A 12,964-nucleotide genomic window follows, 5' to 3' on the forward strand; every position below is an offset into this window, starting at 1 on the left:
AAACTTGATCTTTCTACCTTGTTGTAGCAAATTTGGACACACCGTGGCTTCCAGTTAAAGACTCATTTTTTGGCTGTCTTCGGAATATTAACATCAACAACAAACCTGTATCCACCAGGAGAATCTCAGAGGTTCATGGTGGAGTGAGTTTGCATGGCTGCCCAGCTACGTAACTGTGCTGTTGCAGTATTTGTACACTCATCAGGTGAGACCTACTGAAGAACTCCGTGAATTCATGCAGCGTGAGTTCCACTTCTGCTGATCGCTGGCTCACTGTCATCAGGCTGGTTATTCACAAGAGCTGGTGAGCAAATGCATCCTCTGGATGCGGACTGCGCCAAAGCAAACTTAAAGTATGGACTTTGATAAACTCCCTATTAAATGTTATTGATTTCCAAGGTAATCCATTGTGTCTTCTGAAATATATGCAGAAAATATAATTGTATATACCCTACTGGGCCAAATTCTGCTCTCACCCACAACAGCATGGAACTAAGTTACTCTGGTGACTTAAGTTCAGAAATTTGCCTTAATGCTGATCATCTTGAGAGCAAATTTGATCCACTAATATAAAGAATTCTATAAAAACTATAAATATCTTTGGACTGATGAACAGAATGTTTATACAGAAATGTACATTAATGTTAAAAGTAATAATAATATAAATGGAGTTTGAAGCACTTTAAGGAGTGAAACTCTGGGAGTTTGTTACAATGCGAGGAATTCTGGGGCCAAATAAATACAGTATGTTTTTAAAACCATCCATTTTCCTGTTTGGTTATTTCAATCTGGTATTTCTTTGATGTCCTTTTTACAGACAACTAAATCCTGCTTGCTTAACACAAATATTTCTGTAGCTTTACGGAGTTGGTCTGCCTGAATAAGCAGGAGTCCATTATCTCTGCTTATTAGAATTTGGTTGTGTAAAAACCTCAGAGTATTTTTTTTGTTGTAAGCTTCAGAGCCAGAGAGTTTCCTCCGTAGTTTCCTCCATAGACCTTTTTTTTTTTTTCCTGATTAAATGAAGACAAGTTACTTTAGAAACAGCAGCTGCATGAGGCACAGTTAGGTAGTGTGAACTTCAGGACTAAACCAGCAAAACTGTTTTCTTTGGCATTCAAATCCTTGTACCTGATCATGACCCATGGTGGAGTGAGGGGACCGACTTTGCTTTATTTTAATAAATACTTGACTTGGCTTCACCCTCTACTGTCCTTCAAAAAGCAGCATTTTGATGCTCTTTTATTTTTTTCCCAGTTCACTGATGCCATCCCTTTTTTGTTAAATTAAAACTTTTTCTAAGGCTGGCCACTAGGCGGGAGGAGACAGCGATGCAAACAAACCTCCTTCCCACCTCATGTAATGTCTGCTCCCACCTTCCACTGTCTTCTTGCCCCAGGTGCAGCAGGATGTCCTCACAGTGTGTGTGGCCTCACAGTACTGCCTGGATTAACAGAAGAGCCCAGATCAGTAGCCCTTACAGCTGTGCTTGTTAATCCCTTATTAAATTCTTGCAGCTTCAGGTCTTTGGAGTGACAAAAGTGTCAGACAGCTGCTCATGCACAATCTTGCATTGCTTTTTTTTTTCACAGCAACTTTGTATCTTTGTCCATAGAGGGGGTTCTCAGTAATGGAGTTACTTCTGTGGAGTGGGATGGGGTGAAAGCATGCCAGGGTTGATGTCTCTGAGGGAGCAGAGGGTAAATTCACCCACGGGTAAATGCCCTTTCTCTAGAGGTACTCTGCAAAAACTGCTTCTCCTGTATGGCTGCCTGCAGTTGGGAAGGAACTACCCACGTGCCTAGGGGTGGTAGGATTTAGAAATTTTCAGATAGCAATACTTGAATCCTTTCTATACATAATGCCTTTGAAGTAGATTGTCAGGTGTACAGGTGACCAAAACTCTGGAAATGCACAATTGGTTTACTGGCCTGAGCTGGCACTGATAATTTCTGTGTGGAGAAAGGAAGAACTGTTAAACTTTATCAGGATATTTTCTCGTAACTTTTCAATGTCTCATGCCCATCAGGCTGCTCACTGAAGCAGGTTTTCCCTAGCCCCAAGATAGCCTTTTCCTTCTTCCCTTCCCCCATCAAATAAGCAAATATGGCAAAGATCTTTGCCGCACAGTCTGGAGCCAGTCCTGGACTTCAGTTCCTTCCGCTTCATTTTATTTTGTCAGAAATATTTTTAATGCTGACAGGAAAGAAATGAAAAATGTATAAAGACTTATGTAAATGTATCTTGTAATAGCTGGTAAGTATTAATTCCAGTAAAATCCTAATATATTAAAAATAAAGTTGAAAGTGCCTCTGATTTTAAGGGTGGATTGGTGGTGTTTGTTTGTTTGTTTTTTTATTGCTATAAGTAATATTTGCAAGACTTTCATCATTCCAGTGCTGGCATTTGATAGTTGAAAGAGTATCAAATACACTCAGTATGCTGCAAGTGCATAGCTAAAGAGGCACTTTAACAGACTGATGTTATAGGTTCGTCTGGATCCCAGATCAATTACATAAGGAGAGCAGATTTCCTCTCCAGATTAAACCACATTGATTTTGCTAGTGCCAGGCCCCTCCCTTAGCTGTGTCAAGGGCAAGGGGTTCTTCTCCAGTTAATTTGGATTGGATTTAATAGAAGCATGTTATCTGGGGGTGGATGACACTAAGTCCAATGAGCTCCCATTTATTATGACTACAAAACACGGCCAGATTATAATGAGAGCTGAAAGCCAGTTAACAGACATAACACTGAGGTGTGCAGTCAAATAAAATGAAATAGATCACACGGCAGTCAGGGAAAAAATAGTACAGTTACCGTAGAAAAAGGTGTGTATATACAAGGAAAACATTCTTCACTTCACTGCTTATAAATGACACTGTTATTTAAGTCTCTAATTAACAAAAGCTTCCAATTAAGACGTCTTAGCAGACTTCCTCTATCTCTCCTTGAAGGCCTGTGCTTTTGCTACTGCAGAGCTCTCGTGTAAATACAGAGCCCTAAGCCCTGCAGTCAGCAGCAATATGAATTGGGGGGATTAATTCTCTTTGGTTTTGCAACCACTTCTTTGGAGTCACCTGTGAGCCATTTCATCTTAGCCCATGCTCCTGCTGGTAGCTTTGCCTCTTCTGGAGTCCTTGGTGAATTATTTGCTGTGTGTGGTTTTTGTTTTTTCCTATTTTATTTTATTTTTTAAACTCCCCTCTGCTTCCTTTTTGTCCCTCATAAAATTAGTGGAGTAGCCTGGAAAACTTGGTCTCACGGAAATCTCTATAAATGCATTATGGCTTTGTAATGAACTCTTACCGTGCTTTTTGCCTCCTACCATTTTCTTTGTGGTTTCTTCGTTTGAAAAGTTCAGCATCTTTCTCCACTGAGGTAAGGAAATTTAGGGCACAGTGGTCCAGTCTCCTGTAAATCTGTCTGCACTTTCTAAAAATACTCTAAATGGATGTCCCTGGCAAAAGGAATTGCTTTATGTTAAAAAGGGATAGGGCCATGATGCAATGTTACAGCTTCACTCAAGGCATTAGGACTGCAAGGCATAAGCACAAAGGAGGTTTGTGTAGCTGGCCCAGACATCCCAAAACTGCAAGAGGCTGGTCACTGCCGGAGCTGCAGTGAAGATGTCTCTTGCTCCTTGATAAAGATTGAGCGTTATTACACAGGATATAAAGGCAGTTGGTGGGCATCGTGATCTTTTTGTCTCTGTTCAGTTGTATTTAAGCTTGGAACAGCAACAGATTTCTGTGTTGTGCAGGAGCCTATGTCTAAGATCCCTCTCACAGAAGGACTGTGTGCTGGTAAGAATGAAGAATTATGTGCACAGGAAGCTCAATGCTTCATAAATTCGTATGAAAGACAGCTGTCACCATCAGAATTTCAGTCCTGAAAGAACTTCCCAGATCTGGCTTTTGAAGCTTGAAGCGATAACAAAGAAAACACTTTCCAAGTATACCGAAATAAATGGCTCTGCGTCCAGCTCCTGCAGATAGTTTTAATTAACAACGTGTTCATAGTGGAACGAGCTGCCTGGATGTCATCCTGAGCAAGAGGCTTTAGGTCCTCCTGCCTGAGCCGGGGGTTGGACCAGGTGGCCTCCAGAGGTCCCTTCCAGCCCCAGCAGCTCTGTGATGCTGAGCCAAGATCTATCCCTCTGAGACACTACTTCGGGTAGAAGATTTACACTGTTAGGTAACAGCACCGGCCATAAATCTTAATTCTAGAGCCTTCTGATTATTTTCTGATGAAAAAATCCATCTGGATCCTGCACACCTCAGGGGTTAGTAATAAACCGTCACCAGTTCCTCCAGCTAAGGCAAAGGTATCAACCCATAAAATTTACCTCAGAGCAAAGGTGTCAAGTGAGTAATAAAGGGCTAACTGCTCGCTTAAATCAAAGGTAACGTCGTCCCCCTGGGGACAGAGTAACCTAGTACAAAGGAAGCTAAAGGCACTCTGGGCAGCTCTCCAAGAAAATACATAGGCACGATCCAAAGTTCAGTAGCTTAATGGAAGGATCTAACCACTTCACAGGACTTTGGCTCATAGGCTTTATTAAAACACGCCGAAAACCCTAAATACAGTTTATAAAAATGTGCTCTTAAGTTATTGCCAAGTTTTACAGAGAATTTTTATTGCAGATTAAAAGTTATGTAATAAAGGGCTGGACACAGTCTCCAGAAAACCTGAGATGACCTTTTTTTACATAAATATACGTAAATGTAAACTTCAGATAAATACAAATAGCATTTGCAGCAGTGGGGGAGGAAAGGAAAAGTCCAAGGAAAGAGCCCATGGTGACTGATGAATACCAGGGGTGAGGGTGGCAGTGATGGGTGGTCTAAGGACACCAGCAGCGAGCCAAATCCTCTGAACACCCACAGAGCCCGCCTGGCCTCCGTCCTCTCCTGTCCTCCCCTCCATCAGAAGCAACCACTTGGGTCCTGCTATGCCTTTACCAGACCCAAAGAAAAGGAAAAATCCTTCTGGGAATTTCCTTACCCCTGCATGCAAAAGAAGAGATCCGCATTTTGAACACAGGAGTGGTAAGTGGTGGGGATCCTGTGACTTTACATTGCCACGTTAAAGGAAGGAAACGTGCCCGCTGCCGAGCCGCTTGGGAAGAAGTGATCACTGAATCCACGTATATTGCATTTATCATGAAAGATAAAATGAGTTCAATGTGACGTATACACTCAGAGCAAATCTAATTCAAAACAGACACCGCAGAAACACTGATGATCATCGTTATTTCATTAAATGGGAGTGAATCAGTTAAATCTTCCACAGACTGAATGCCATTAAACAGAACAAAGGCCAGGTGCGTGATCGGTATAAATCAGCATGGCTTTATTGTTCCCTGATTATAGCTGATAGGAGAAAAGCTGTGGTCTTGTTTGTCTAACCTATTGTTTTCAGATGTTGGGAACACCATGTGTAGATCCTACAGAAAGCGGTTTGTTACAAAGAGTGCAATGAAGAATGCTTCGATTCAGTTTCTACGAAAAAAATATTTTCTACCAGTAGGGAAAAAAAAAATCTGGAAGAATCTGGCCATCCAGAATCTGGCCATCCTAGAGGCTAGGTGCAAAGAAACAGGAGAGGACTTACCCCTGCCAATGGGGATGTCTGTAGGGAAGAAGCTAGCTAGGAACTGTGATATCTAATAGCTTCACTGGACCATTTTGGGCTGTGTGGTGGCAGCAAGGAGCCCAGCTGCTGCTCCCTTCCAGCCCGAGGCTCAGTGCTGCCCTGCCAGGCAGCTGATGTCCTCCCCGTGGACCTACAAATCTCTGCACAGGGAACTCAGAAAAAGGGTAGGACAGGCCTAGCCTATGGCAGGAAGGAAAACAGCACGAAGCTACCACTCCTAGCCCCTTTTATTCCGCACTCTGGCCCTTTTCCTTTTGTTTGTTGTACTTTGTATTTTGGAAGAGAACATCTGGATTCTCGCAACAGCAGCTGCAATTTGCATGCCTATAGCAGATAATTAAACACGTGTCTATCTGCAGCTGCAAACAGCAATTAGTCATAAGAGAGATTTTCACACCCCTTTTTCCTTTTCTTCTGTTTCCCTCCGAGGGCCCTCTTGAGCACGCATCTCTGAGAGGCACTGAGAGCTTTATGCTTGTGGAGGCAGTTGTATGGCTGAGCTTCAACCCCATAACACAGCAGTGACCAGGATGAACCTTGTTTGAGACACCACCTTCTACTAGAAGCTACTCTTTGTGTAAGATGTGCTACAAGCAACCAGACACCTGTGTCTGCCTCCCAGCTTAGCTGGGGCTAAGCTGGTTTTGTTCCTAGTTGCACCTTTCAGCTCTGAGGAAGCCAAATGTCATTGCTGACTGCTAATGGCTTCTCTGCCTGGCCTTTGCCTCTGCAGACAGCCAAGGCAAAAGCTGAGATCTCCAATCCCTGCAGCTGTGAAGAAGCCCTAGAGCTTCTACTCCAGACCCACGAAAGGCATACTTTAAAACTATCACATTGAGTAAATACGTATATCCTGTGCCTGTCTTATGAGCTGTAAGAGTCCCCTGGCAACGGAGCCAAGGACAGCATTTTGTCACCTAGCAGAGGTGGCAGAGGTGTCCTCATTTCTCTTGTAACAGAGTCAGATTCTCCAGACAGGTAAAACAGATGTTGCTCGGGGGATACCAAGAGACGCAGCTTAGAGTCAAACTTCTAGTTCAAGGAAAACCCAAGACTGCGTTGCCTGTTTCTGGATTTTACCCTCTGGCATCATATCTTTTAATTTATCCGTGTGCTAAAATGGAATACAGCAATAGGGCAAGCACAAGTAGGAGAAGGAAGGGCTGCAGTGTGATCAAAGGGATGGACCACTGTGCCTTGAGGAATGATTAGATACGGAATGGCTTCATAACCTGGACAACAGGGATTACTCCATGTGGCCCTTCACATTTGCTACCCGATCAAGGCTTTTGTTGAAGTGAGCGTCTCACACCTACATGATGACCCTGCTGGAGGATTCCTGCACGTGTATGAAACAATGTTCTTGGGTAACATTTCCATGGATTGACTTGTGTGTGTTAACAGTAAGCAGGCATTCCCAACTTTGATAAATTCACACTATATAAAGTATAAATTCACACTATAAAAATATAACTGCAGCTTCAGGAACTTATTCAGGCCCAAGAGACCTGGTTGAAAACAAGTTTGCTTTTCATATAGATTAAATGAAGTCTCCCGTGTTTCAGTGGGGAATGCTAATACAGTTTTTTTGTGAATGGCCTATAACAGCAATGCAGGAAACAAGCCTGGCTGGCACCACCAAGCGCTGTCACATGCGCCTGCAATTCAGGCACAGCTATGCTTATGGGAGCACATTCCACCACCAAATCCAGAGAAAAATGTTAAGGCTTTTACTGTTAGCATAGGTGAACTCATTATTTTTGATTTGGGATCTACAGAAAGTTCAACGATACTTGATTTTAAGCAAATAGAATGGCCAGACGTGGACCTGTGTGTATCTGAGACTGTCCAGTACCATTGGGACTGGCTATGTAACATCTGCCTAAATAATAAGACCCATAACATTTGTTACCATAATAGTAATGTTTATGGTTACTCATCTCACAACTCCAGCTACATAAAAGTTGGATATCTACTCCAGGCTCTATAATCAGCCTACTCTATGCTTTCTATAACCAGTGGAGGGGGGTTAGTTATTCCCTAACAGAAGCACACCCGTACACCATCTTGACCATAAGCCGTGAGAGGACATGGCAGCAGCCAACTCAGCTCTGAGTTCCCAAGGCACCATCTGGAATAGCAGCAAGAAACCCACTGAACAAATTCCCTGAAGATGGATGCAGCACTTGATTACAGTCCTACGGACTAATTAGACTGCCTTACGACCTAGCTTTACAAAAGCCATCGTACAGAGTTGTCAACAGGCCTCCCTGAAAAAAGGAACAAGCCAGAGGGAATTATCTCCTGCTTCCAATTACAGAGAAGATATGTCATTATAACTGCTTTTGTCACTCATCCTTTTCAGAACTGAGTTACCCAGATACAGCATGGTTAGCTCCTGGCATCTCCGTATTACGATACTCTGACTCATCGTGATGATAGTACGGTGCTTGGATCCATGGCAGTAGATCTGCCAGCATCTCTCCACCTGCTTAGCTTTCCGTGTCTTGGTGATAACTGGAAGAAATCTCTATTGAACTCGCTGTTTTCACGATGAGCCAGGCACATCAGTGGTGGGTTCATATGCATCTTATCCATTTCTACCTTACACCAAAGAAATTCATATATATGAACTGTTTTTTCTGTGCTTTATATGGTTTGGAGCTTGAACCTAGGGCAATGTAGGATGAACCCCAAGTGAAAGGCATATAAAATAAAGAGATGTGAGATAGAAGTGTATTTATATGTGCTTACAACCCGCAAAAAATAGGTAAGTGAAACTGTTAATAAAATAGAAGGAATGGAAGGAAAAAGAGAGGAACTCTTGGTAAATGAACTGCAGCAGAAAGAAAAAGAGCATTGGAGGAAAATGCTAATGGAATGAAAAATGGGAGAGTGCACTGAGAAAATAAAAGATGATTTCTCCTTGTGCTATGTCTGGAAGAGGAACTCCGAAGAAATGGCCTGCAGTAAAAGCACAGCTTTTCTCACTGTATTATCCTGTTATTGCTGTGCATAACTCATAATGGCTGAAATTACACAACTCAATTGAAGATGCTTACGTGGTACGTAGCTCTCAGCTTCATGAAACCCTGTTGGTAGAACAATAAATAGTGAGTCAATACAGAAAAATTCACCTGATGTGTGGTTTTAAAAGGCACGGTGCTGTTTAAGGGCAGGAATGCTTTCAGAATCCAAACACACTTTAAAAAAAAAAAAAAAAGAGGGCTATTAGATTTGTCATCCTGCAGTTATTTCCATAGGAACTTTGATGCATGGTAAGATTTGTAAGTCGCTCCTGCGATTATCATTAGATGCACACAGAATCTTGGCTTGCCATTTCCCGTCATCTGCAATGCAGCATTTCACTCGTTGGGCAAATGCTGTCTGCCACATCTGATAGCGGGAACAAGTTCTGATAGGCACTGTTCAGGAGAATGTTTAATTCTCAAGAGCGTTTCCTAATTCCTGGACTGCCAAGTGCCCAAATAAAAACATGTTACAAAACAGTTGGACAGAGTGTGCATTCCAAAAAAATGGCATAGGTTTCCAAAAGTGGAAAAGTGGGAAAACCTACTGGTGAGCATTAACATTATTTATTTTAGAGAACTGAACCTTATAACTGTATGCTGCTGCTTATTTCATTAAGTACCAGGAGGTACCGTGCATTCTTGGTTCTGCTTAATTTCCTTTTTGGAGCCGTCAATTCATATCCTAGCCAGTCAAACATCAGCTACCAGTTTCTTAAACTGCATTTTAAATTAAATGTCAGCTATGGAAAATAACGTCATCAAATTACAAATACATACTTTTAATGTCTGCTTTATAATTTTACATGTCAAAATGCGAAGAATGTTGTATGGACTTGACCAAATGCTTATGACTATGGAACAACTACTAGAATAAAGATGACATAAGCATAAGGATCTGTCTAGCTGTTGCCTCTAGATAATCCTGTAGCCTGAGCAAATATAAATATACATAAGGCTTGAATACACACGTAATAGAAGATAATCCTTTCAAGTTTATACAGATAGACAAGATGACTTTCCTTACATCCTCTAAATTAAATTGCACAATTAGTTGTATTGCTTAGAGAGCAGTAAAAGTGTTCAGACCAAAGCACAAGTTTCACAGATGAGAAGCTAGTATCCAGAAATAAAAACTTCGATGTCTGGGGTAGCATCTGTCTCTCAATATGTTTTTTAGGCTTCTTTTCTGTCTTATGATATATGCTGCAGATCATACTGCTTCTTTTAAAAGCCACTTGCCATGTCTGTGTGTGCAAGCCTCAGAGAAGAGTTTTGTAAAGAACAGAGCACTATGTTCCAGGAGACAGGATTAAACTCCGAAAACATAAGGAACTGAAATAATCAGGGACAGAGATATCAGTAGCTACCACAGCATATATGCAGGGGAAGAAGCTCACCATCTTTGTAGGCATATACACTGCTCACAGGGCTGCTCAAACAAAAACAATTTGTGTGGTCTATTCTCTTTCTTATAGAAAGTCAAGATGCTTTAGTCTGAGGTGGTTGTAGACTGCTGAATGCTGTGGTGTAGCATAGCCACCAATGTCAATGCACAGACAGGTGCAGATTTATTGTACACCTACAAACCTACATCAACAAGAAACTGAAAATGGGACAAGGACATATGTGTGGAAATTACTGCTTGCAACTTTTGCTAATGTCAGGAGATTCATGGTTTTACCACAGCTGATTCGAGCCTTCCTCTCCTTCTCAAGTTGAGCTCTTGGTGCCTTTCACACCCAAACAGCAGCCCTTCTCTCTTTCATGCCTTCCTTTCTCTTTACTTCAAGTACTGGTCATTGCAGTTGTGACTACCTTTCATGAAAGAGACCCAGACAATTAACCTGGACATCAGAAATAGCAAACCGTCTACATAATCCCGTGTTTTGTGTCACAAAAAGCCTGTCAATGGGGTCTACTGATTTTTTTTTTGTCACTAGAATTTTTAACAAAATATTTCCCACTCTCAGAAAGATGAGGTACAAGGAATGCAGGTTTCAAAACTGAAGAACAAACCTTAAGACAAACATGGCCAAAATAAAACCTCTGTAATCCAGTACTGGACAATCTATTTTTCTAGAGGAATAAGCTAGTGAAAAGTATTAAAATGCTGCATATAAAATATATACAATGCCAAAAGTTCCAAATGAAGGTAGAAAAGTAAGAATGTTTCTGACGAGTAATCTTTACATAATCTCATTTCAAACGGCATTATGCATCAAGCTGCATGACACCTGCAAGAAAATATTTACTGCTAAACTAGTAAAAGGAAAATATACCTTAGCAAGATATTATATTTATCCCATTCTAAACATTTAAATATACACCAATCTACAAGGGTTTCTGATTATTTTAAATTATGAGGACCAGGAGGGAGCACTAACATGAAGGGTGTCTACTAAAGCTGTTATGTTTGCCACAGGTTATCTGTGGCCTTGCTGACTACTCACTGTTCATCATAAGCTTGGAAGTACAAAGGCACATCCTCAGTAACTGGGCAAACGGTTTGTTCATGAATACTATAATAATATACGTATAGTTAAAAATGTATATGCATATACAGATTAATATATAGAGATAAATCCTTCTCAAATGCATGAGGTCTTCAAAATGGCTTCATGCACACACCAAGAAAAAAAAAAAAGTAGGAAAAAAAAAAAAAGAGGAAAACTAGGGGGAATCTCCAAAGCAGATCAGTAAGAGTATTTAAAATATACGGCCTGCTTCTGAAAGGTCAAAGTAAATGGGATTGATGGGTTGTTATTTGTTCTACAATGTGAACTGTTAACAGGGACCCAAACAAGATCCCATAGGATAAAAACAAGTGTATTATTTGGGACAAATAGTGTTTATATATTCCTGTTTGGGCAAGACGGCCTACCTCACTCCCTCACACACGAAGTCATTGAGCTCACTGGTTTCAATTTGCTGTTATCCATCTCTTTCTGTAACTAAGATGCAATCAATTGTTTTCACTGCTTGCTGAAACAAGAAAAAGTGGGAAATTTGCAGACTTTCCATAGTGAAAATATTTTAAGGACATTTAGGCAAAGAGTTGTCAGTTATGATTTAGAGGAATTCATCCTGACTCCCCAGAAAGGACAGGACTAGAACTAGCTCAGTTCTGGCAATCACTTCTTGCTTTGCATTTCACACTCACTGGCCATACAATTAGGTTAAGCACGTATTTTTGCAATCAAATGACCTCTGCAAGAAATTATTCTTCTAAAAGTAAAACATCCTAAATTGGCTCTTAAAAATTCAAGTAGGATGATGATTGTTTTGTGTGGAAGCTTTTCCAATTAATTTTCATTGAGCAGGCCAGCATGTGGCTGCCGCCTGAGCAGAGCAGCTGCTAGTCTTTAATAGTTTTGCATTGCTTTGTTTTCTCTGAAACTCTGTGTGCATATGTTTGGCCATTAGCAAGTTCTGAAGAAAAAAAAAAAAAAAACACAACAAACCACCACCACCGAAGTGCTGTGTCATTTAGCATGCTTTATATAGCAAAAATTACACACCTTCATATGCCTAAGTAAAAATAACTGTGTCTCTGCCTGTGAATTTATCCCATTATGTGACTGAGTGTATACTGGGTCCAGAGCAATTATATGTGTAGATAAAACCAAACATTATTAAATATAACCAAAATATTTTAAAAAGCCATTGGGAGAGATCAGCACCAGGTAAGAATACTTAGAAATTGTTTTACTTGCTCTGTCTCACCTTTCACTTTCCCTTTAGACTTTACAGGAACTTCACCTGCTTGGCCCCAGCCATCCCCATGGTTTGTCTGTGTAGAGAAGCCACAGCTACAGACTGGAAATACCGAGGAAACAGAAAAGAGCAGCTGCAAATGAATGCTCAAGAGACCAGGACAGAGGAATCAATCACTTTCCAACCAATAGCTCTCCGTACAGGAAAGGCTACCTGTGAAAAATAAGCAAAGAAAACAGAAAGCTTGTGAGAGGGAGGAGAGGTAGACTCTGAACTAAAGTCCACTGCCACAAGTGTAGGTTATTCTTCCAGTTGTTATTACTGTAAAGCTCTTTAATCAGAGGAAAGAGTCAAAAGACTCAGTTTCAGTACCCTTGGAAGACTTTGGATGAAGAGGCTCACGAAATGTGTTTTGTTTTCCCACAATGTGTATGCATAGTCCCTGTCTATTGACAGAAGAGGATAGTTATTTCAACACACGTGCCTGTCCTGAGGCAGGGTGTAGCCCTTAAAATGACAATGCATATTAACAGGAAAATGTGAAGAGCCAGCTCTGAAGATTA

At 41.1% G+C, this 12,964-nt stretch overlaps 1 protein-coding gene and 1 long non-coding RNA gene across 5 annotated transcripts in view; one reads left to right on the top strand and one right to left on the bottom strand.

The window, feature by feature from the left end:
- LAMA3 (laminin subunit alpha 3) overlaps window positions 1-761 on the top strand; it is a 111,065-nt gene extending 110,304 nt beyond the window's left edge. For all 3 annotated transcript variants that reach the window (XM_072034793.1, XM_072034792.1, XM_027451936.3), the window contains exon 77: window positions 28-761. In XM_072034793.1, the coding sequence (XP_071890894.1) occupies window positions 28-173 (146 nt within the window). In that variant the 3' untranslated portion in view covers window positions 174-761. The remainder of the gene's footprint in view (window positions 1-27) is intronic.
- LOC106015492 (uncharacterized) overlaps window positions 1-12,964 on the bottom strand; it is a 58,731-nt gene that overhangs the window by 44,928 nt on the left and 839 nt on the right. The window contains exons 2-4 of one of the 2 annotated variants that reach the window (XR_003495612.3): window positions 12,411-12,614; window positions 8,718-8,747; window positions 7,560-7,786 (exon numbers count right to left, since the gene is read on the bottom strand). This is a non-coding gene — a long non-coding RNA (uncharacterized lncRNA). Of the gene's footprint in view, window positions 1-7,559; window positions 7,787-8,717; window positions 8,748-12,410; window positions 12,615-12,964 lie in introns of those variants that run through there. The other variant, XR_011807597.1, reaches the window with a different exon arrangement.

This window comes from Anas platyrhynchos, chromosome 2 (genome assembly GCF_047663525.1).
Source record: "Anas platyrhynchos isolate ZD024472 breed Pekin duck chromosome 2, IASCAAS_PekinDuck_T2T, whole genome shotgun sequence".
Taxonomy (NCBI): Eukaryota; Metazoa; Chordata; class Aves; order Anseriformes; family Anatidae; genus Anas; species Anas platyrhynchos.